Below are 26,477 nucleotides of genomic sequence, written 5' to 3' on the forward strand. Positions count from 1 at the left end.
AGAAGAGCATCACATTCTACCCTGAAAATTCTGAATTAAGGCACTCAATAACTTCTCTGTTTCAGCTTTACATCCTGAAGTGCACTATCTAGTTTTCAATTGAAAAATATCTTTAGAACAAACAAATTTGGGCTTATCATTATAAACTAAGCAGGACTCAATCTTCCCCAGAAATTTACGACGCTAAATATGGTCTCAGTTGAAACATTTTTTGGATACCAACACATTCTCAGTGGATTTATGATTAAAGGAGGTCTTTCTCCTATATCAGCAATAGCCCTAAATTAACAACTTGCTTTAAAAGAACGTTCACTTTGCTTTTTAAACTTAGAAGAATATTTTTGTAACCTTTATACAACCTCTCCAAAGTTTTCCAAATGTTCTCTCCATTGCTATCTTTTATTACTATAATCTAATTCACAAATAACATTTAAACTCTATAAAACCTGACCCACATTTCTTTAGCCTATAATGTGGCTGATTTCCCTGTTACATGGCAGTTTCTCACAGTTGTGGACATGGATAGTCTGGCACCCACCCCGGGAAGAAAAGCAGGAGAACATTGTTGTGTTCCTGATGTGCTCCTGGCCTCGGCTACCTGACACAAAACTCTCTGTGCTTTGCTGAACAATCCCCAAATGTCCCCTGCTGCTCTCCCTTTGCTTCTGGGAAGTTAGAAGCTCTGAGAAGCTCTGACTCTCTTATTCTGAGTCAAGAGGGGGTTTTATGTGAGATTGTCTTTATTTTTATTTTTTTTTTACCAGGCATTGTTCCTGTGTTCCATCAATCAGGATTGGCAGGAGCAGACCAAAAGGAATTCCAGGAATGTGCCAGAATAAAGCTAACTCGCTATCAAAATCTTCAAGGACTCACATCCATTCAGAAGCTTCCTGCTTTAAGACTTGCTAAAAATCATCTTTGAATCAGGAGCAGTGGGGGCCTAGAGCATATCCTGATTTTCCAAGCATTGCAATAGTGGGCTCCATAATCCCAGCTTTAATTTAAGGTAAAGTTTGCAAAGAGTTTTCAAAATAAAACACTGTCCAGGGATGTATACCTGGACATGCAAGAGGCTCAAAACAATGGAAGTGAAGAGTGCCCTTGTCGTTTTCCTACACTATCAATTATGATGATAACCAAATGTTAGGCTGTTAATTAATTATAATCAACAAGCATCTTCATCTTTAAGAGAAGACAGATGTTAAATCACTCTAAATAACTACAACAATAATGATAATGGGATCATTTTTCATCTTCTAATGAAGGACAAAAACTAAGCAGCCTAAGTGAGCCCAAACAAGAAAAAGCCAAAATCAAGCATCTATTTCAAGTACCAAAATATTTTGAAGAAATCTAAATTTATCAGTTTGCTTCTAGTAAACATGAATAAACTAAGAGCAATCATGGCAAGCTTTTTTGAGAAATGTGGGCCAAGATGTTCAGCTTATGTTTGTGTATCTGCTTCCCAATGTTTAAAATCAACAAGTGTCAGATTGTATTTTCTGATTTGTCCAAGAATCTGGGTCATTATTTTACCACACACCTACTTTAAAATGAGGAGAAAGAGGTCAAGAAAGCATGATTCACCTTTTGCCCAAATGAAAATAGCTGCTCCTGCATTTCCTAGGAAAGGCAACCTAAATTTTATTTATTCTTTAAAACAGACAGTGACAAAATGAATCCATGAGTAGCTGTTGACTACAATTAAAGCACACTCCCAGGGAAGGGTGCATTCAGAACAACATCACCTTTGCAGGAAGTCTGGTTGATTCCCAGAACCTCCACCACATCTCCAGAAAAACCAGTCAGTCTTACTAAAGACCTGTTTTGACATCTATCATGATCCTTTAAGAACAGTACATCTGTAAGGCCATAACTTCAATAAAAAGTGAATATGAATTTCATGAGCCTAAGAGAACTCACTGCTCTGTGCAACACAAGTACTCACATTTAAAAGGCTGGTGATGGCATCAGGCTGTATTTTTTTTACATCATCATAACATGGCCACACTATTTTCCTCTTGGTCTGAGAGACTGAACCATCTGCTTGGTCATTTTCTTCTGAAACACTGCATTTTGCAGGTACCATGCTCCAATCATAGGAAGGACCTGTAGCCAGAATCTCTTCTACGTAATAATCCCACTTTTTGAGGCTGGACATATTTACATTTGGCTTCAGTGCCTATTTGAAACAAAGTGTTAGTATAATGAAGGAAGCTTTTGAATTTAAGATTTACAACACAATACCTGTATTTTCCAGATTATTCTACATTGAATTCTAGAATGGTGAGTGTACTGTGAACTTTCTAGAATTATTCAAGCCCAGTCTAGGGGACAGACATTGTCATATAAGACAGAGATGAAGATAATGTGATTCAATCAGGTTGTTGTGAAATGTATCCCATTATGACTCTAAAATCAGTTCCCCTTTAAAGACAGTTTTAATAATAATTTGTATAATTTAATGACATCAAACAGGGAACCTCATTTAGTTCACCAGGATGCAAGAACACATGTTCCAAATTTGGCCCTTTAAATTACATTTCCTTGCCTTTCAGATACTGCTCCAATCAATCAGGTAAGGTCAATTCTGTCCACCAAATACTCAACTCAGTTCAGAACAATTAGGATATCAAAATGTACTCAAGGAATCACTCAGAATAACAAACCACCTGTATTCTAAGAAAAATCATACCTCAATTTCAGCAGGGGCATAGAGGTAATTGAAGAAAATAGGGCTCCTTTTGTGCATCTTTTCAATACATTCCCAAATACAAATTCCCTTCTTGGCATGCTTATCTCCTTTATCTTCAAACAATGTTCCTGGGGAAAAGAGGAGCAGCAAAAAGATGGCTTTGGGATAATGCTCAACAAATGCTAAAGCACAGCCTAAAGGAATTTCACAGATTGAAGGTATAGCAAACTTTACTATCAAATGCCACTACAAGAGGAAATAAATAAAGAAGTTAAATAATAGACTTTTTTTTTTAATAAAATGGTTGCTCAAGCCTAATCTGCCCCACAGCCACAACAGTTTTTAAGAAAGCATTACAATTGATCCTATGCCATGAGAAGCAGCCCACAAAGCAGAGAAATTTGGAGCATGTTTGAGTGGACAACTCCCAAGAACAGCCTCAGCTGGGGTGATGCATCCTCAGTAAGATGGCTCTGAGGGAAGCTAAGGCCTTGGAACCAGCCAGGTTGCACATGACAGATGGAGTAAAACAGAAAATATAAAAGGAGAAACACTGAGGATAATGCTACAGGAAGAAGTGGGAGGTAATTGATGGAAAGGCTTTTCTTTCTTGAAACTTTGTGCACACTGATGGACTCACAATGACTTTGTTTCTGTTAAAAGAAGGCATTTAGTAGGGAAAATGGAACTAGGTGGGAAAATTGCTAAAAACCCTGAGGCATGGCACTAATTTCTTCTACTTTCTCTTAGGGCCATCAGAGGCATGGCTCAGGAGTCACTGATGCAGGAAATACTACATGTTCTTCACCTCCATTTTCCTTTCTACACCTGAAATGTAATTTCATGACAAGGAAATTCATTATGTGGTCACCACACAGCTACTGGACCTTCTTAACCCAGGGAAATTTTTGTAGACCAAATACTGATGAGAAAAATATCAACAACTACACAAGCAGTATGCAAGACACAAAGATCACACATACCATGTTCTAGTCTCTCATAATCTGAATCCAGAAGAAATGTTTTAAATCGATTTGATATGTGATGAAAAGCCAGAAACTTCAGATAATATTGATTGAACTCAAACTCTGTCGGGTATTGGTTATGAATCTAAAAAATAAAATTAAAAAAATAAAAGGAAAAAAGTGGATATTGAGGATAATACAAATAGATATGTAAGAAATAATAAAGTGAAATGACAGCAAAACAATTCCCCTATGAATGCTGAAAACAAATTGCAAGTGTCACAAAAATCCTTCTAACATTTTGTCCTAGAATATTTTTTGGCTAAATAAGTTCATGTATTGTCTATGCTGCAAGAACATTTCAGAGCAGACAGAGTGAACTGTGTAATAGCAGTATCATACTCTGCACAAGTGATTCCATGATTCTTCCAGGAAATCCAACTGGATATAAATCTTCTGTGATAATTCTTGAGTGACCACATAACTTCACAGGTAAAGATGCTATTCCTGGATGTGGCTGGAATTCAACCTTTAACTGAAAGGTTTCACATTGAATTTCTGGCTATTGCTGAGAACCCCACAAAGCAGAAAAGTACAGAGACAATGCTGCAAATGAGATTCCAGCTACCACTCCTGAAACAGCCAATTTCTCAAGTACTTACTAGTCTACATATATTTCCTCCTTTTCAATATATGACCAAAAATATTAGAGTATGAAAAAAACCCCACACTGAGGAGGTGTCTTACCATTATTCTTTTAAAACAGTAAAAACTGTGTAATTCCTTAAATTGTTACCCTCATTAGGCTGTGGGTCTGTCTAATGCAATGAATGACTCCAACATGAGTCAGGAGACTTTATTTAAGAAAACTATTTTAAATTATCAGAGTACAGCATTGTGAAATTGCTGGTTATTCACAGCAGCTTCTCTTTAACATTATCATAAAGAGTCTGCTGTATGATTTTAAGCACAAAGTTTAATATTCATGGCAAAAAGTTTAGTAATTACTGATATTTCTACTTGATATCCACACAAAATGAAAGATTCTAAAAATCTTGATGAGATAGTGCTTGGAGAAATTTGATGTGTTAATTTAAAATTTACTCTTCAAATAAGCTTATGACTCATGTTCTTTATTTTCAGAATAAACACAGCAATTAATTGAAAATTCCTAATTGCAGTGGAAATAAGTACAGCTTGCAATTGAAAAAGAAACTGCTGATTGAATTTTGCATTTGAAGTAAATCCCACTGTTCTCTGTCTAGTTCCACATCAAACCTGTAACACACCTTTCGTTCTGCAAACCACACCTGCCTTGTTTTCTGCACTCCCACCACTCATTTTTCTGTTCCATATTTTCTCTCTCATCTCTTATCAGTTTCTCTCAACTTGCTAATTACGCCATGGGGTTTTTTCAGAAATTATGGTAACTGTTACTAACATTGCCTGAAGCTCCTTACATTTATATTTCCACACAGACCAGTTAAATAAAGGCGGAAATAAGTGTTTAGCAAAGAGAGGTTTTCTACTGAACATACAACAGTGACAGGAAAATCTCTTGAAAGGACCCACAAACACCCACACAGCGTTTAAGCCAGAGAATTTGCTGTTATAATATCCAATATTATCTTGGGGCTGGGCATTTCAAATGCTCAGATACTTTAAGACATGTCAGTTCAATATACCCACTCTTATTTAATCCCCATTTTTCCCCTGATACAAATACTACATTCCTGCACTGATTTGTAGGAATAAAAGAAGTAAGAATAAGCAATTTTTTTCTATGATAAATTTAGGACTTCAATTTTATAGACAAATTAAATATTTAGCTCTATTTATAAAAAAGAGGTCTTTTTCCATATCTTCTTTAGTACATATTTTCTCCTTGTGTTAGGAGAAGGTTTTTTTAATATACTGCAAGAAGGAGAGGCAACATTCTGCTATTTGACATGAAATATATACAGGGTCTTAACTTCTACTTATGGTCCAACAATTATTTTAATACATGTAAGAGTTACAAGAACAAGCTGCTGATAAAATCCTGTCACGGCTCTAAATGTTGTGGGTGATTCCATTTCTGAGATTTCTGGATGCAGAAATATTGTAATAACGATAAGTTATCATGATTATAATTTCCTTTTAAAGAGAAAACATCTATAAAACATTTCTCTGATAGAGGTAAACAATGGAGTAATTGTTGTTGTCTAAATCTCCATAATACATGAACATTTAAAACCTGATTAAACCTGTATGTGTTTCTAATATTATGGTTAGAGTAACTCAGCATTTTGGAGTTGTTTTTAAAATTACCATGTTCCCACAGAAGTAACTCCTAAATGAATTTAATAATCTTATAGATCTACCAGCTTTCCTTAGTTTTTTAAAGCATTTTTGGTTTTTTAAATCAATGTTTACTTAGCATGAATGAGGAATACAGCACTCCAAAGGTCCTGTAATGGCTACGAGGTTTTCCTGCAAAGCCTGGAATAACTGAGCACACCTCCCATGGGAGCAGCACTCACCTCCTCTTACACAGGGTGCTGTGACAGGGCTCCTCACTGGGCTTAAAAGAAGTCAGCTCTAGAAAATCATCCTGTTTTAATTATAGTTAATAAATTACCAAACAGATTCAGAAGAAAAATAAGAAAAGCTTCCTCACTGACATCACTTGCATAAACTGCGTCTCCTTAGAAGCAGGGAAAGTATCTGCCAGATGCTGCTATTGTGAAAGACTGATTTTGCATTAATAATTCAGCTGACACCTGGAGATATTGGCATAAACAATGACTTTTTATAAGATGATGCAGTTCTAATTTAGGAATCACTGCTTCATTTGTTTTCTCTGTATCTTTAGTTTAACTCCTGATATTTAATGCATGTACTGGCTCTGTGGTAATTTTCTTACTGCACCTAGTATATGGATTCTAAAGGTTAAAAGTACTTTGAAAGGACCAAATGTTTGCTTCCAGTGAATGGGTAATTTTAAAAAACTCATCATAATATATTACCCTCCAGGGTTAAGTTGCAAATTCTGTAGTTGTGTAACAATTTGCACAGAAACCAATGAAAATTCATAAAAATTTTCAAGTACAGATGTTGAGAAAACTTATTTTCTATGGTAAATTCATATGAAATTTCAACCAATAATTTGACTTCAATTTCCCTGGAAATTACAACCACACTGTTAGAATTTGGTAACTCAATACTATGAGTTAGAAGAGTTATCGTGAGTTAGAAGGATAACCCAACTCTAGTTCTGGAAAAGTTACTCAGAATTGCATTCTCCATGGGACTGTAGGTCATTTAGCTTACAGACAAGTCTGTATTATCAATATTAGACTGATTGTGCTTCCCATGCCCTGTCTTGGATGAAGATAACACTGAGTAAAATATTTATAACCCCTTCACAGCCTTATCTTTCCTCAGAAGAAGTTACTGTCTCCTTCAGATGGACAAGCTGAACTGCTTCTAATGGTCTTTTCTACCAAATTTCCCCAAGATTTTGGCTGGAAAAGCAGGCAGGCTGCCAAGAAGCCCTGAGCAGAGGGACAGGAGGTGCTGTCTCCACCAGAGCAGCAGTGAGCAGCTCCTGGAGGGCAGCAGGAGGTACCGGTCCTGCTGGCACAGCTGCACCCAGGGCACACAGCTCAAACTCAAACAGAAAATGCTCTTCTCTCTGCAAAATGAATCTGCTAATAACCTGTGTATGTCTATAAGAAGAAGGCAGATACCTCCTGAGTGACTGTGATAATTCACTTGGGGGAATTTTGGAAGGAATTTGGGACCTCTGAGTTGTTTCTGATGATGCAGTTTATTTTTTTATCTTCTGCACAGGCGGGAAGGGTGAATTTGGCTCACATTGTTACAGCATGGTTCAGAAGATCCCAAGACCCTTAGCTACAAGACCTTTTAAGGAGTTATTGACCAATAAAACACTTCCAGAAGGATATTCATGGTTTTGACCCAATCCTTAAATATTTTGTCTTATGGACCCATGCTACAGTGTAAGCTTTCTTAGCCAATCATGTTATAACACACAAACCTACAGTGTGTTCATCTTATAAAACCTACTGCATTCTAAACTCCTTGTTTACCTCTGTAACTACTTTTATATTTTCTATATTTTAAACTCTTCTGTCTCTGTTTTAAACTATAAATTCACATTCTCACTTCTAGCAGCTAAGTTTGGAAGCCTTTTCCAAGGTCTCAGATCAAATCATGTGTTAAATTCTAAGCTTTGGCTTCCAGGCCCAAAGTTCTGAGAGGTCCTTGCATTCTGGAGTCCAACAAGCGACAGGCACTGAAGCTGCTCCCTGAGGTGAATGACAAAGGTGATGTTCCTGTATTTCCTTGACATATTCACACGTGTGCAGCTTGAGGCTAAACCTGCACCTGACAATTGTCAACAGCAAGGATTTATCCCACTTCGCATTTCATTCTAACTTTTAAAGGTGGGATGACTATAATCCACTATTCCATGTCCTTAGAACTGCAGATTTCATTAAACATAACTTAAAGAAAAACCATGAAGAAAACATGGTCCACTCTATTTCATGACAATGAACCCAAATCCTTGAATTTAATTTTTAACTTTCTTCTGGATAACCCATTTGCTTCCAAAACCTGTGTCACTTCTGAATCACTTGAGAAGGAAATACTGCATGGGCATGTGAGGATAATTTCCTTGTAATGACAACTTTCTCAGATTTATTACAGTAAAACTGAAGTAAAGTGTTTCCAGGGGCACAAACAGGATGCAGACTATGTCTACATTAGCAAGAAATGAGAAGGAACCCAGAGTAGACAAACAAACTGAGGCAGCTGCTGCTGAGGTCCCTGCAGCCAAACCACACACCTGTGGTTTTACCTGGACTGCATTTAGTCCAGTTGAGTGGATGACCCCACTTTACATTGATGACCCCAATGGTTTTAAGCTAAGTGAAAAATCATTGGTGCAAGTTCAAATTCTTCCCAAAAAAACCTAGTGCACATGCACCAGAACAGCATCAAAAAAATGGTAAGGGGAGATGCTGGGATGATTCCAACTCCAAATTTACACTACTGCTTAAAATCAGAGGTAGGTTGACTCCATTCTACTATGGATGGTGTTATCCAATCAGTCAATTTAAGCTTAGAGAAGACACCTGAAAGCAGAGAGAACACAGCACCATGACCAAGACAAATTATTAATTTACAGAAATGAATGAACCACCAGGCAGATGGGTTTCAATATTAGAGCACACAGCAATTCTGTCCTGTTGTAGCCACTGCAACCAAGAATATGTGGTTTTTTGTACTGCAGAAAAGGAGCAATAACCCTAAGTCTACTGGAAGAAAAAGTGTGACACTTAGGCAGATCCACTTATATGAACAAAAAATTTCTCTTTAGAGAAATCTCCCAATTTCAAATAAAAAACAACTTTACGACTACAACCACTGGGAAATGGATGAAACAGAAGATGACAAATATTCCTAAGGTTTTCATAAGGGGAATGCTGTAGGAATTAATGCAAATTCCAAGAATATGATTTATTAACTCCTGAGACAGCAATAATGATGATTGTTTGTGTTTACCACTGGGACACAAACAAAGCTGGGGATATTTTCCATAACATGTTTTTTACTCCTCTTCTTCTAAGCTCATTCATGATCAATCTCACACAGATATATCTGAAGATTGCTTTGCATTGGTTTAGCAAATTATTTAATCTGTGGGTTTTCTTCAGGTAGCAGAGCAGAACCTGCTCATAGACTCCTCTTTCATGCAAGTATTCACTATGAATGTGTGTTCCCAGTAAAAAGGCTGGTGCCTTAACAGTTAATTTTCTGTGATACACAGTCATCCATACATTTTAACACAGGTTAATAATGTTAAGGAAACTTTCAGCTTTTTCAGTGAGAAAAATCAGAGAAGTGGGAAAAGAAGGACACATGTACAAGAGGAACTGTGCAAGAACCCCTCTTATATTTGCATACACAGAATCTCTGCAAAGAATTTACATTTAGTGGTTTGAGATGAAGAAAAGGACAGACTGCAGAATTAACCCAAAATTAATATAATCTTCTTAACCTAATTTCCTCCTACACAACACAATTGTTGGTGTTCATTGTCTTCTAAACATGTACTAGACATAAAAATCAGCTGTCATTGTTTCCAGAACTGGTGCAGTACAAGGCCTCTTCAAGGCTCATCATCAGGCACAAAGAATTAAAACCTGTCTAGTCAAGGTAGTAGAAATCAGTCCCTTCTTCCTTCCAAATAAAGCACTCTAAAAGCCACTCATTGTTTAAAAACTTTCTAATTGAAGCCTCTACATGAACAACCTCAATAGAGCAGTATCACCAACCATCCCTCTGAGTCTGCTTTGGGTAAGTCTCCTCTATGTACGCCAAAAAAGAGTAACTCCAGTGTTATCTGCCCTCTAGACAACCATTCCAGCTCTTCTTGGGGTGAAATCCATCCACTCTATTAACACCTCAGGAATGATGTTACTAATCTTCTCCCAAACCTGTACCTATAACACCTGGAATACACACATTTCTTCATGAAACCTTCTTGTAAATGGCAGTTAGAGACTGGCTTACCTGATGCACACAGTCTAAGAACTGTAAGAAAACAGGAGCAAATCCACTGCCCTGGCAGTTGAGGGTGAGATTGCTGCGCTGGCTGAATTTATGGCCAAAGGAGAGCCACTCCTTCTCCACCAGCATTCGGAAGCCTTCCAGGGTCCTGTAGAAGGGGTCACTGAGTAACTGCACCAGAGACACCACCTGGATCACAGGACAGGACATTTGTGTTACACAAGTTAGGAGAAACCTTAATGTAAGCATTCAGTAATCTGTTCACTCTTCAAGAAAACAAAAGCTTTCGTAGAAACTCAATGACAAGTGTTTTATCACACACATTTTTATGAAACAAGCCAAATAATATTCCACATGAAAAAGCTCAAATTACATTGAGACTTTATGGTATCTGTAGAAGTAGAACCTAAGCACCTACAGACTTGGGATGTGGTTACAATGTTTACTACATTTAAATTATGTTTGAAACAAAACCCCTTTTATAATAAACAACCTTGGCAGAAAAGGCATTAAAGAATTGGTCCTCAGGGTGACTTTAGAGTTTTTGTCCCAGCCAACTGCAGTCTGGTCTTATACACAGCATCTCAGGAGACTTTAAAACGCAGCACAGCCTTCTTGCACTTCCAGCTATGTATCTCCCCTCTCTATTCTTCATTGTCTGGCAATGATTCCAATAATTATGGTCACACTCTTTTGTGTGCTTGTTTACCTCGTATTATGATGCTGGCTGCACATGAAGTTTTTATTTTATAGAATTATGGATATCTGTGATTCTCTTCTGAATTATGAAGCAGCAGCATGGACACAATGCATCTATTAAATGAGGCAGCAGATCTTGATTCACCTAATCTATAGTTTGGGATGATCTGTCCTTGCAGCAGGTGTTACAGGCACTTTGGCACAAATTCAGTTTTCTCCCTGTGTGGTCTCCTAACATTACTTATGGAAATTGAATGGAAGATAAATTTCTCCTGTGTTTAAAACATAAAACAGTGTTTAAAATGATAAATGAACAGTTGTGGCAACTTTTAGCATTCATTCTTACACATGGTCAGGTGCAAGAATGCAGATCTTACATCTAAGCCTTAGAACTGTTAAGACCATCAGGACCTTTGGAATTAATCCAATCTAAGGAACCATGTAATGAAATAAATTGCAAATGAATGCAATGATTCATGCATTCTGGTTTCTTCTTGAATTTATTAACGTCATACCAAATTATCTGTCACTTGTGTAAAAAAGCATTGCCTGGTGTTTTTTCTTAATATTGAACTATTTCAAGGTTTTTATAGCAGCTTACTTGAGCAGTAATATCCCAGCCATCTTCCAAACAAACCATAACAGAAGAACCATTTTCCAGGAGTTCAGAGATGATCACACCCAGTTGCATAATCCTGTGAAGCTATAAAATATTATGAATGAGTAACATACTCTAGATAAAGCTTTAAATATATAAATAAATAGAATATTTTCATATTTAAAAATGCATTCCTGGATCCACATATAGTACAGAAAAATACACTGATGCAACTGATTAGGCAACAATTAAATGTAACAGTCTAAGGATTTCCATCTGCACTACAATAAAACTAAGGGAAGTTTTGAAGATAGGAACTTAAAGTATTAAAGCCAATGAATACTGTAATAAACTAGCTGTCATAAAAAGGAGAATGGGAACAACACAGTTGACAGATTTACTGGAGAGAAATTCCATCCTGGGCTTAACACTAAAATAATTTCCTGTGAAATGCTAAGATTCCATGAAATCACTGAGTACTTTGATGGGAGAACCCATGCAGGATATTTACAAGATAATATTACTAATATTCAGTACCATGGAAGTTGGAAATAACGGACTGAACAATAATAACAACAACAGAGAAACAGTTTAGATAGCTGGCCAGACAGGCTGAAATATATGAAAAGAGGACACTTTAATGATTTGCACTTTAATACTCATTACACAATGATGCTAAAATAAGCAGGTTAAAGAAGTTCAGGTGAATCTGGGCAATTTTATCTTGCTATGAGACTTCACATCATTATTACTAAAAAGAAAAATCTATATGATGATTTTACCATTCTTGTATACTATGACAGCACTCTTGGTAAACAACATAATAGGTAATACATAAACAATTCAGTTTTTTACAGCAGAGTGAAACTGTTCTTTGTGCAGCACTGAATACAATCCAACCAACAGAAGCAATGGAAAAGATGAAAGTCTGAAAGAAGGAAGAAAACAGTACAGGGAAACAAACAAAAGACGGTAAGAATCATCCAAGATCATTTATGCAAGGAAAGAAAGTAAGTTCAGAAAGTACACAAGGCACAGGAAAGTGAGAAAAAATTAAATTGAAAAATATAAGAGGAAGAAAGATCAACCAAACAACAGTAAAACCCTGGAAAATTCATCCTTATTCAAGGCAGTCTGCTTTCTTCCTCTTAAAAATCTAATGAATATTGCTATGGAAATTGTGATAGAAAAACCTTGACTCCTCTGAGCATTCACATAGCCATTATTATTTAGGAAAAAAACCCCAACCCAAACAGACTAATTTTCCTGCATTTTTTATAAAAAAAGACTGAAAAGAGAACCACTTTTAAAACCAAGCTTGTTTATTCTTCTATGCTTTCTTAGGCAATTGAATAGAAGAAAGGCTGTTTTTTTCTATCTTTAATGAGGAAACTGATATGCAATCTGGTTTTACAGATTCATTGTTAAAAATGCAAAGCACTATTTTTTAAATTAGTATTCAGAACACAGGGCAGTGTTCAGTTTTCTTCTATGCATTCACATTCTTATAAAGAGATAGTCCATAGAGTGTTAAAATCTGTAATTTAATCAGTTAAACTTCTATTGCCCAGAAGAGGAAAGCATAATACAGTGAAAACATTTCTGAGATTACAGATCTATGTTCTTTCATGGGAATAGTAGAAAATGTGCCAAATCAGTCATAAATTAACTTTATCAGTCATAAATTAGCTTTATCACATAAGTCAGATATGACATGATTTAAACCACAGAAATGTGGTTTAAATATAACAAAGCTGGTGTGTGACATGATGTCCTAGCCCTCAGCAGAGTGATGCACTCAAAGCAAGGAATGATCCTCTGAAATATGCCAGAAGAGAGAATTGCAGTGTTACCTGCCCTGCATCCCTGGGCTGCTGCAGGGGACAAGTTTATTTCATTAACTCAATGATGAAAGGACATTAGATTCATTTATCTACACTTATGAACTTGCTCAAGCACTCTGTGATGGAAAATGTTCACATGATGAGGAAGTCAGGTGTTTTTCATGCTCTCCCAACTTCTCCCCTTCCTGGAAACCTTGGTGGGCAGCCCCAGCCATGAGCAGCTCCTGCTCTCACCTCAGGGAAGAAGCTGAGCCCTCCTTGCAGCAATTTCCACCAGGAGTGCACTTCCTGAGGTGTCATAACTGACAAGTTACTCACAAGTATTTCCTCCTTAAGAAATCAGCATTATTCTATTCTGCTTTCTGTGATTCTATTCTATTCTGCTTTCTGTGATTAATTGCACTTGAGAAAAGTATATTCTGCAGGGGTTTCCAAACATAACAAGCAGCTGGTAAAAACCATTCACTGTAATTAAAGTGGTTTTAGATTTACAAAGAGCTGGCTTTCCCACATCCTTCTCAATTTGAATCTTGCAAAGTTTGCTTCGGTCTTGCCTTTGTTTGGTTAAATAATAAATAAATAAATAAACAATTTATGTAAAGGAATATGAGATAGGGAAATAAAGGTACAGATTCAGAGAGAAGAGAGTAACACACGTAGAATCCTCTCTTCCCCATAAACACTCCCCCATATCCCACAACAGATGTTTGCTTCTTTTTTAACTTGTGCATATCAAAATCCAGGGTGGGCACACATAAGAAGAGTCAAATATTTGTTTTTAAATAAAAAAGCTCATTTATTGTCCTACACTTTCTTTTTCTGATTTTTAAAATATATAAAATAAGAAAAATAATTTAAAACCAAGACCATGAATTTATACAGATAGAAAACCCAGTCACCTCTCTTTGCATGTGTTCCACGTTATAAAACATAAATTTTATTATAAAAATGCCTCCCCTATTTGTAAATATTATGATGGCATTAAAATAATAGTAATGCCTGTGGAATGGCAGAATAGAGAGCATGCAAAGTGCTTACAATGAGCAAAGAACAGCTGGTCAGAACACAATAGTCCTCTGTCACAAGAGCTTGGAATTTATTTTGTGTGAGCAGCACTGCATATAGATTATCAGAAGTACCTGTCAGATCAATTACCTGTGGGAACCACTCTGACTCCCCAAGAGCTTTGAGGAATGTTGCCTCAGAGTCAGTAGGAATAGTGCTGGGAACACAAGCTCTCATCAGCTTCTTAAAGCTCGCCTTTGTCTGCCGGATGTCACTGAATTCAACAGGAACAAATTCACAATTCAAAGCAAAATCTAGTTTGAACCCCTGTATGGAAAGGACAACAGCAGATGTAATTTAAAGGGGAAGCATATTTTTCACTGACAGTTGCCTTAAATCCCAAAGTCTTGCCTGCTTTATTGCTAAGTAATTAATTCCTCCTGAAAAATTGGTGTAGTTAAACACCTGCCCAGGATAATAAAAAATATAATAAAATCCTTGCAAAATGAACCACAATAAAGTACCCAACTATAACCATAACAGCAGAATGTACTGCACAACAGTCATATTTTCAATAATAATTAGAATTATTCTAGCAGTAACAGTAATGAAAAACCAAAGCTGAGTGATAATCTGTTCAGTTACTTATACACAACATAGTGTACTTCCTTTAACATTTTTAAAGCTAAGCAACAATAAACAAATAAAAATGAAAATATCTGTATGGATGACATATGAAGAGCGCAGGACGCATTTTGGGAGTTCAATAAAACAGAAAAAAGTAACCCCCAACACCCAAAAAGAAGCCCCATGAGTGCAAACCAGCTGAGTCATCGAAACCATCACTGGGCATTGAGGGAGCTGTTTGGCTGAAGTACCTTGTTCAGCACAGAGCAGCAGCTGGATGGTTTTCCTAGCAGAATTCCTCATGTTTTATTTAACTGACTGCATTTAGCAATAAGAGAGGAGGACTGAATTAAAAGAACAAGTCAGCTGACTGAAAAAAGCCCCACCAAAACCCAGTGGATTATGATGAAAAGGATAATATGGAGAACATTATTAGGAAAAACAATTCTCATGTATGAAGCATCACTGAAGATGTGCATGCCAAACTTTTTGAGTTTTCTTCAGAAATTGCTTTCATTGAATTAAACTTAGCCTGTAAATAATCTTCATTAAGCTCCTTCACAGAATGCCAACTGAAAATGTAGGAAAGTGAAAGCCTGGTTTTAATTCTGTTTATATTTTGCATGGTTCAAAAAGAAATTAAATAACTCAACAATGGTGAGTTGTAATGATGCATGACAAAAGCAACTGAGGAAAGTGGCACCATTTCTTTAAAATGCTGTATATTTCTGTTTGCCTCATCAATTTATGACGTGATATTTAACAGAATAAGGCAGTAGTTTCTGCTACACAGCTGTAGATGCATGACTGAACTCTTATCACTCATTAAGAAATCAAACAAACAGAAAGAGTCATTATTAGTGGAATATAGAAATTTAGTTCTCTGTAACTGATGCATTAATCTGGTACAGCATGTTTCCTCCACCTCCTGATAGAACATAATTAAAAATGGATAGTGATGTGTTGTCCTACTACCAGTAATGGGTTTTCGACCTTTTGTATTTAAAAAAATACATTAAAGTTTTATGTATGTTCACATTTCAAATAAGAAAATAGAAAAAACCTGGTTTCTTAATCTTTGAATGCAGAGATTAAAAAAAAAACTGAAAACATTTTCAGAAAACGAGTAAGACCACTAAGAATTAGAGGATACCCATTTTTCAAACAATTGTATCTAAAACATTAAAATCTACCAAATAATATGTACAAAACTGTAGACATCATGGTCCTCTCCAGGCAATCAAATAATGAGTTCTAGGCTGGCCTTATTCTCATCAATTTGGCTTTATGTGAGTTTAGTGCTGCCCACAGTAATGAAGGTTTCCTTCTCTGTTAATTGCTTTCCCAGCTAACAACATTTTTGTTTCCTTCGTAACACATTTCCATCTTATCTTGAATATCATTTACTGTTTGTAACAACATGAGAATAATTAAACTCAACCAAATAAAAACTACATTACACATGAAAAAAATTAAACTGCCATTACCCGTAACTGAGATTTTTCTCCAAATATATAGAGGGCTGCTTGTCTTCTCAGCAGCTGACTTTGCAGAAAGGAGCTGCTGCTGTAGGGAGGGGGGTTATCCTTCCCTGCAAGCCTTGCACCAACATCAATGAATGGAGTCTGGGTGTTGATAAAGCGGTTGCTTGAACGAAGACTCGCCCATACACCTTCATAAGGATGAAGAATATTTTAAAAACATTTTGTGTGAGGCACTGGAGATCATAATTACTGACACATATGGTTAAACATGTCACATGCATCCCTCACCAGAGATAATTAACAGCATGTACTGGAAAGAAATAGATTTGTAACAAAATTTGTCAAAACCACCCTACTGCATTGTTTAACCTCAGACTCTCATCTAACTCTGCTTTCTACTGTAGAGAAAAGAGTTGCTGTGATATCAGTGACACAGTGATAAACCACAATTTGCAAATAGCAATGCCTGTGTAAGTGCATGGAAATGAAATTCCTAGAGGGAGAGAAATCAGGAAAGTGCAGAAATCCCAAAGCTGGCAACAAGAAGTGCAGTGGGATGTGGAAGCAGCAATCCTTGGATGGTGTGGCATCCACACTCTCTGAACAGAGAGACATAATTCTCTCTCTCAGGGTTTTTTCCTGGAGAAGCACAGAGAGAAGAAGGGAAAACAATTCTTATCTCTACTTGCTGCTGCTGTTGTCTCTGCACATGTAGAATGTGTAAGGAAGGATGTTTACCTGAAGGGAGTTCTTAATTGGATTCTGGTGATGGCTGTTTATATTAATTGGCCTATTGGGTCAAAGGTGTGTCCTGGCAGTCTCAAGACAGTCACAGGTTTTCCTTTAGTATGTAATTCAGTATAGTGTAGTATGCAACTCTTTAATATAGCATAGTATAACGTAATCTAATATAGTTTTAATAAAGCAATTGTTCAGCATTCAGCCCAGCAGCACTGAGTCTGCACAGTGTCCACAGCTCCACTGGCACTGCCAGGGAGAGAAATTCTGCAGCACACAGCCATGCTCTCATCTCATCATGCTTGAGCAAGTTTTGGTGATTTTAACATGAGGAGGTAGTGATTTTTAATCTGATTTTAAAAATCAGATTGCCAAGTCCTGTTTAGTGCTAGAAGAAAAGACAAGCAGTAAATATTTTTCTGTTTCTTGTACCTCAATTAATAACCAGGATTTTGTGAGGTTGTTTTTTTGTGTGCAGTGTGAGGCATGTGAAAGGTATTGGATTCTCAGAGTATGAATAGCACTACTTGAAAATCAAATCCCTTAAAGCACACTAAATTTGGCGTCCAAATGGCAGTGTGAAATTCCTTATCCCAATATGCAGTAAATCAGATTATCAGAAGAGCCTCTTGTCCATAAATCTGTGAAGCAAGATATCCAAAAGAGGCACCAGAAATACCTCATAGTACTAGAAATTTAGATACCATAGAACCAACACCCAGCCCTCCTCAGGAAAATCCAACAATGTGCATAGTTAACATTTCTTGCACAGAGGAAAAAAGATGCAGATAACAATAAATTCCACTGAGATAGCTCAACCAGCAAAATAATTTTATTCTATTTTTTAGAAGCAGGATTGTGTTTCTATTAAAAAATAAATCTGTACAGTACTCTCAACAGGGACTTGTCTGTACAGCTTAGCTTGTCTGCCTGTCTGGCTGCTAGTCTGAGATGTGAGGAGATGAACTGCAGCAACTGAGAGTGGCTGGCAAGGAGTTCTGGGCAGTAACACCTCTCAAAAGCTCCCACTTCACAGGCAGCCACTTTTATAAACACCTCAGACAGTAAAGGAGTGTGTTTAGTACAAACTTTTATTCCATGTCTCAGCTACTACACGTGAAATAATAGAGACTTCAGCAAGCAGAAATCACAGCAAACACTTGAGAAAGTATTAATAAGAGAAAGAAGTTCTCATTCATTTGGTATGAACGATTTCCAACACAAACTGCTGTCCCCTAAGATGAAGTGTACAAAAATACACAGTGACACTTTGGAGCATTTCACAAATGCACCCATCATTAGCACTTGTGGCACATCAAAAGCAACAAAACTGGCTACAAATACATGCAGATGAACATGTTTGCCAGCATGGACAGCAGTGATTAAAAGGCACAATTGTGTTTCTACTGTACTTTTGCCTAGTACTTTATTTTTGTTAGCAGTATCTCATGTATTACTGTAATATTATGACTTTCTGATTTGACAGTAATCCATTTTCCCCTGTTCATTAACATTAACTATGGAAAGAAATTATTTGACTAGATAAGTGTTTCTTAGCTATTTTCCTAAAGCAGTAGGAATACTAAACTCTTTTCCAGAACTGATTTTTAGCTGTTTAAAATTTTCACGCAGAAAATTTTCTACATATCACTCTGGGGTTACATCACATTGCATACATTCAATGGGCAAAAAACCTCCAAACCATAAAAAATCCACAACACTGAGCTAAAATTTTGTTAATGCAGGAACAAAGCTTTCTGTCAGTATCACTTTAGAATGAATTAAGACATAGTAGCAGAAGATGGTAGAAAAGAATGGGCTTTCAGGACACAGAATACAGTACCTTGGTGGACTCTTTCCTTAGTTGCTGATTTGGAATTGGAATGAGTGAAACATTTATCCCTGTGCCCAAGCACTGGCAGATAACAGTTAAGACAGAAGGAGGAGGAATGGAATGCACATTGCAGCGAAACACATTGCAGGAGAGAAGAAAAGGGTTACTTATTAATTTCCAAAGATCTGGTATATATTGCATTTCTTTATAGTACATGATTTATCAGACAGCACGAATCTCAGGCATCACAAGACAAAACATCAATCAAGGCACAAAACCAATATAAAATGGGAAGGAGGCATCCATTTATCAAACAGGAATAATTTCCATTGTCATTGCAATAGATTCAGACATGTTGCAAAGCCACCATGTGTTTCCATAATTATAATACCAAAGGAAATGTAATGATTAAATCATTCTGTTGAATAATTTATTAAAAGTTTCTATCCAGCTGAAAGTTAGTTTAATTAAAAATCCCAACATTAATGCTTATTATAAAAGAGTTTGGTCTAGGGACATTAAGTGTAGAATTTGATGGACATCAAAATTAAAGCAGAATGCAAGATATCAGTTCTGTGCATCTACAAACATTTTTAAAAGCCTGTGTACAAGTATACACGTAATATCTACCACAGAAAGAGATAATCACTCTCCTTGCAAAAATCATAATTTTCTGTGGGAGCCTTATGTGTTTATCAGTGCATTTATCTTTGGCTCAAAACCCACATCAACATAACTGAGTCCTTTTAATACAAATATTCTATTAAATCATACTCAAAATGGTAATGTTTCCTGATTTGGAAGTAATTCTCTGAGCTGGGTCTGTATTTCTAAATTATAAATATCCTAGTATTTCTCCAATAGTGGCAAAATATACTGAGGAAACTTCTTATTCTGCTAAATTACACAGCAATGCCAGGTAAGAAGTTGTGCTCTGCAGAACCACATTATACTTACAAAGGAAGGAAGAGGAAAAGCTATGGCTTTTGAGTGAACTTACAATTCTCATGAAAAGTATCAACCAAGAAAAGGTCAAAGAATGAAAATATATTATGAAACATAAGTATTTGACCAAATATTTCAGATCAAAACCAACTTGATTGAGCTTTGGGCAGATGCTTCGTGACAATGTTCCAGATACAGTAAAAAATCATACTTGACACAGACACAAATATTCAGAACAACTGATGAGTGTTCAGAACAATGACAGCTTTAAAAAATTAGAAATACTGTTCGCACACTGGAACATTTATTCTAACTTATATTTTAAGATTATATGTATTACAAATACATTGTCTGGCACAAAAAAATAGAAAATGTAATTTTTTACTGGTGTATCATAGCTGAACCTGGCTTTTGAGCTGTGGTATGTGTGATAATAAACACAAGGAAAGAAAAGAGTGGTCCAGAATCCAAACCACAAAACCACTGCTATTGTATCTTGCACAGTGTATAATCCGTAGCTGCTTGCTGCTTCACATGTGAAATACATCTAGCTGAGAAAAAGTAGTGAGGAACTTTGTGATAATGGATTTGAGAACAATTTTAGAGATTTTATATACTCCATTTATTTTTTAATTTCTTTTAAAAGAATTGTATCAGCTAATCTAAAAAATCCCTAGTGTTTACTTCTTTCCAGGGAGATATTCCTTTTCTCTGTTTCTTCTTCCCCTGTCAACTTCTCACCTTCCCCAGGGCTCCCACTGTACTTGTCAAACATTCTCATGTTTCAGCCAAGTCCTCCTGTGTCCTGCTGATCTGTGAGCAGACACCTTTCAGATACACAGGGCAGGTGTGGCAGAGATCCAGCAAGACACAAGATAACTTCCCTGCCCTCCTCCTGATTACTGCTGAAATTCAGCCAAGGGACTCCAATGTCCAATAAAACAACATGTCTGTGACCTAACACTGCCTCCAGGCTCCTTTTTTCTTCTTTGAGTAGCAACAAACTCATCCCATCACACTTACCACCAGCTCTAATCCTAGAGACCAGCAGCAGTTATTTCAGTAACCCCTTTATCTTCAAAGGACAACTTCCACCCAGCAACCAGAGAGCTTTCCCTGACTTATCTGCAGCCCTTCCCTGCCCTCAGCAGCACTGGGCTCTTGGTGTTTTTGTGCTGCAGGGCTCAGCCAGGCTGGGCACAGCCCCACTCACCCAACAGCTGCAGCCTCCAGCCCCTGCTGCCCTGCTCACCCACATCACCAGCTGTGCTCACCTCCAGCTACAGCACAGGAACAGCACAGCAGGCACAGGACACAAACAAAACTCTCACATGAGAAATATGCATTGACTATGATTAATGAAAATGCACAGAATTCCTAGGATTGATGGAAATTCCCCTGTCTTTGGGGATCCCTGTGTCCTCTCCTGCCCTTCCTCTCTTCCCTTCTGCCACAATTCTCCCATCACTTCCCTACACATCCCTGAGCATTTTCCTTTCTCCCTCCCTCTCTGTTATTCCTTCCTTCATTTCCATAATCCCATCCCACTCTTCTGGAAGTTTTTCTCTATAAAATATTTTTATCCTTCCCCATATGAGCTGTAGATTTTGTATCCCACAAGAAGATTTAGGTTGCAATGGGTCTCAGCAGGTCAATGTAAACCTAACTAATTTCAGATGCTAAAAGTATGAAAAGAGAAGATAACCATCACTGAGATGCTTAGAAATAACTGTCAAAGGAGCCTTCATGGTGAAAGGTAATAAATCAAATATAAAATGCTCTCCTTTATGGAACAGATTAATTCCTATTTTAATTTTTTTTAAACCTACATTTAAGAAATTTGGTGCACTAATTTATGCACAAGTTGCACACAAAAAAAATCATTACTTCATCAGAAGTGTAGAAGTAGATGGAATTCCTCTAACAGAAAGAAATGTTCTTGTAGAAATGGCACTGATGAGGCCCTGTATCTCGGAATAACTACTGCCAAAAAATGCACTGTATTTGCCTACCAACTACACCTGGCCACGTAACTCCCTACTACTTAGAGTAAAATTATTCACAGACTATGTGTAATGTTATGAAGCATCAGTAAAGCTTCAGACACATATTGGAATGATTTGTAATTGCAGATTCTAAAGTCTATAGAATTCTTATAGAAAAATATGCATTTTCAGGCCATACATAGACAAATTAAAAATATGGATGAATCCCTAGTTATTTAGAAACATAATCCCTATCTGAGTGCTTAATTTTCACTAATTCCAACACGAAACCAACTTTATTTCAGTGGTAAGTAAAGGATTTGAACAGAAATTAGATAATGTTGCGGACTGAGGCCAATCTAATTTCTGTTTTGTTGTTTCACAGAGCAACAAATCAATAAAGAGTACAATTATTTTTATTTCACTAACAGTTTTCATCATTTATTAATTCAAATAATAGACTTTGAGCTAGTCTTACTAACCTCCTCGAGCAAAGCTATTGGATAGATTTACATCCAAATGTCCTGGCACTACCTGCTTAAACACAGTGGACATTCTTGAAGCCCTCGTTTCAGTGCCTAAAGTCAGCCAAAAAAAGAATAGAAGATTAAAAAAGCTACAGTGTTAACCAGACTAATACTTAATATGACTGATAAAATGCCCTTTTTCACCCAATACAGCTAATTCTTGCCAATTTTGTACTTTAGATTTAGTTTTTAACACAAATATGTACATTGGCAACAGTATGGAGTTGTTAGATACAGCTAAGCAATCAACATATTTTACAATAAATGAAGCAAAGCACACACACTTTGGATGGTGTTACTTTACAGGAAAAGCCACTGTTTGGCAGTATTAGGCCAATTACAACGGAGTAAGACAAGACAGACACAATTTCAAGTCATACAGTCCTTCCATACATGTTGGGGTCACCCTCACCTAAACCTCACCATTTTTCATCATAAAATAACTGAAGTAAAACATGGATTAATTTCTTCATGGATCCACCTAGGCATAACTCAAATAGGGTATTTTGAAAGAGTTTTCACTGAAAAAAAGAGCTCTATTTGGGAATTACATTAGTAGAAACCTATTATGAGTATGTAAAGCATAAAGAGGCCTCTATGCCTCCCATTATTGCTGCAGCTAAACAATGTCATCTGTTCTGATCTTGCAGCCTCACACTTCCTCATTATACAAAACAGCAGATTTTGTCTCATTATATAAAACAGAGCAGATTTTGCATACTTTAAAATCTGGTAGTCTTTTATTAAATATGCAGTTTATTAGTTATAAAAGACTTTACCGCCAGATTACTATTGAAAAGTATTTCAGGAAAGATTATAAACATCCTTTACACAGAGAAACATATTCACTGAAACTAAGAGTGAACAGGCTACCTGGAAAGCCTAACAATAAAGAAACAACAGAATTCATATGGAACACTGAACTATCACTAAATCAGAGAAAAGTCTCAGCTTAGCCAGAGAAAAACACTGTACAAAGGAATTTTACCTGGAGACAGAGCAATGGTTGGGCTGACAGTGAGGGTATTGCTGCCATTCCTTTTGCAGTGGACGGATATCACATTCAGCAAGGCTTGAAGGTACTTCTCCTGTTCTATACTGCTTGAAGATTCTAGAGAAGTGGGGGCTAGAGTCACAACAAGAATGGAATGCATTAAAAAGGAAAAATACAATTTGTAAATACACAGAATAAAAGGCTTACTGTGTAAAGCAGAGCATTGAAAATGTCCTAGTTTGTTTGTCAAAGGTTCAAAAAGCCTCTCCTTTGATGACAAGCTGTTCATCACCTGGCTGCACAGCAGGATCCAGCAATGCCCTCTTGCATTCCACACAAAGCTGAACTTCTGAAACTTTCACCTCATGGTCACTACTCAAACCATTCATCACTAGCCATAAATTGGCACAAATTGAGTGAAGATCATGCAGCTTTCCCTTCAGTCTCCAAATGAAAAGTAACATTTCTAAGTTTGTCCTGCTTGTCAGCAAAATGTGCAGAGAACAGACAGAACTGTTTCTTTAACAAAAGCAAGTTAAAACCATACTCAATCAGCTCTTCCTCATTCCAGAAAAGGAAGGTTACTTACCTGTACTTGGAGGTTCCTTGGGATACAGTGCCCATTTAAAAAGTTCAGAAATCATTAACAAAACACAGAACCAAGGGAAAAACCCCTCAAAAATAAGAAAAATAAATAATCCCAATCATTGTGGGATCCCAACCATAAAGTCCACCCATTGTGTCCAGGTGCAAAGGACCTAAGGACAGGAGATGAAGCTCAGGTCCTGGACCATAGCATGATGACAAAATAGTGTTCAATATCAATGAATCTGTTTATTTTTTTTCAAATGCCAAACAAAATTGTTGGAATAACAGTTTATTGCAGCCATCTTTGGACTTATTATAGGGCAAAAGTTTCATAGCTGCTTAAACCAGGATTTGGTATCTTCCTCACAAGATCCAACATTTGGAATAAGAGACAGAGTCAAAGAATTTGATTGAGCACATTTTGACAAAACACAATGCTAATTTGTAAATAGTTTTCTCCAATGATGATCCAATCAGATTCTATGCTGGAGACTAATAGACAGTAAGCTAATTAGCTGCAGGTGGCAAAAGAAATTTCAAGATGGAAATTAGTATCTGAATTGCAAGTACAGTTAGAAAGTGATGATGTTTCCTGCAGGATACATCATGCTTTTTCTTTCTGGCCAAGTGAAAGAAGCCTGAGCAGGCTTTTTATTTTCACTTCTACTCCTAAGCAGGATTTACACATCCTGAAATCTACTGGAATGATCTCTAGGTCCCCTAGTCCTTGAAATAATACTATAAAAAGTCAATTTAGGTCTTAACAATTTAGTTAAACTACAAGCTGTCTAAATGACAGGATAATGTCTATACCACTTGCACAGGTTTATTTTGTGAAGAGTATTGTGTGTGTTTTAGAAAACAGCTTGACTTACATCACAGTCCATTACTGGACCAAGCAGAAACCAGAATTAAAGACTGAGGGCAAAAATGTCCTTGTGATGGTTTAGAGATGGAAAATGTGCCCCTTCATCCTCACCACAGCTCATCCCATCACAGCAGCATACAGAGGTGACTCAAAGCATTGCCCCTACCAGCACAGGTGAACTGGGATTTCCATGAAATCACCACCTTTCATGTGCTGTATCCCATGCCAAGGTCACTACAGAAACACAGATTTAACAAAAGATGGGGGATGGGGACCCCAATTTTATTCCATTTAATTCTGTTTTTGTCTCAGGAAACAAATGTATTGCTTAGTCCTGCAATGCTAATGTGTGCTTTATATGCCTGGTCACAGGTTGCTCCATCTTTATCTTACAAGTCCTAATACAATGAGTAATTCAGCCTGAACCAAGATAACTGTTATAAAAGTTATATATACTCTTGGATAGTGTTACTACATTCAAGAAACATAAATGTTCTTTCCATAGGGTAGCTGACCAATAAATGCTAATTTAGGTGTAGAATGTCATATTTAGAACTACAGTGCTCTGCAGCACAATTCCCAGAGAGATCAAAGTAATTCAGAAATCAACTTGCAGGTTTCAAAGGAACATTTCAAAAGACCCATATACTCTCCATCTCATATCTGAACATCTGTTAATAATCTTTTTTTTGGACAGACGTTAGCAAATACAATTCTGTTGCACATGCAGTTTGGTTCCACACAGAAATTAAGTACTGTGCATAATTTCTCTAAAAATATGTTCTGTTCTTCTTATATAACACATTGACCTCCAACTATGCCCTGAAAACTTGCGTAATACCCCACGCAACAGGAAGTCACAAAAATGCTCACTAAGTTCCAGCAGGCCCTCCTTGTTTCTCTGTATCAACCCAGAACTGAGCAATAAAAATCTACTCCTGTTTAGGAAAGAATGAATTTGTCAACTTGAATTTAACTTCAGATTCTCTTTGTCCTCTTAGTTTGCTTCACAATGCATTTTCCATTATAGACATTTCCTTACTGCACACAACTCCTGCTGAGGCAGCTGTGTACAACTACCTTTGTTGGTCACTTTTGCTTCAACAAGCTTCAACTCCATTACAAGTAAGATAAATACCATGGAAATATTCTCCATTTTCCCTCATGAGGGATGTCTCCATTTTCTTCACACTTTAAAAGCAACAGTAACTCCAGAAGCAGGTATCTGTCAGATACAGTTATTGTCAATCCATTTATCTACTCCATAATATTCTGGTGAACATATGGCAATCTAAAAGGCTATATATAGCCTTTATAAAAAAATAAGAAAAGAAACCATCAGAAAACTTCTACAGAAAACATCAAAGTGTTTGTCTTTACATAATTTTGAGATTAGTCCTGCAGATTTTTTTTCAATTTATTCTCTATTTGTACCAGGTTAAAATGCCTCATCTGTATTTCAGCCAGGACAAACAGTATTAAATCAGTTGAGGACTAAC

At 36.7% G+C, this 26,477-nt stretch overlaps 1 protein-coding gene across 11 annotated transcripts in view; it reads right to left on the minus strand.

Annotated features, from left to right (window-relative positions):
* SBF2 (SET binding factor 2) overlaps positions 1 to 26,477 on the minus strand; it is a 230,524-nt gene that overhangs the window by 8,557 nt on the left and 195,490 nt on the right. For 7 of the 11 annotated variants that reach the window (XM_064425489.1, XM_064425488.1, XM_064425483.1 and 4 more), the window contains 10 exons: positions 23,517 to 23,654; positions 22,484 to 22,579; positions 19,081 to 19,152; positions 16,503 to 16,687; positions 14,539 to 14,715; positions 11,543 to 11,644; positions 10,246 to 10,431; positions 3,679 to 3,805; positions 2,696 to 2,823; positions 1,949 to 2,182 (listed from right to left, as the gene is read on the minus strand). In XM_064425489.1, the coding sequence (XP_064281559.1) occupies positions 1,949 to 2,182; positions 2,696 to 2,823; positions 3,679 to 3,805; positions 10,246 to 10,431; positions 11,543 to 11,644; positions 14,539 to 14,715; positions 16,503 to 16,687; positions 19,081 to 19,152; positions 22,484 to 22,579; positions 23,517 to 23,654 (1,445 nt within the window). The remainder of the gene's footprint in view (positions 1 to 1,948; positions 2,183 to 2,695; positions 2,824 to 3,678; positions 3,806 to 10,245; positions 10,432 to 11,542; positions 11,645 to 14,538; positions 14,716 to 16,502; positions 16,688 to 19,080; positions 19,153 to 22,483; positions 22,580 to 23,516; positions 23,655 to 26,477) is intronic. The other 4 variants (XM_064425493.1, XM_064425490.1, XM_064425491.1 and 1 more) reach the window with 3 other exon arrangements.

This window comes from Passer domesticus, chromosome 6, assembly GCF_036417665.1.
Source record: "Passer domesticus isolate bPasDom1 chromosome 6, bPasDom1.hap1, whole genome shotgun sequence".
Classification (NCBI taxonomy): Eukaryota; Metazoa; Chordata; class Aves; order Passeriformes; family Passeridae; genus Passer; species Passer domesticus.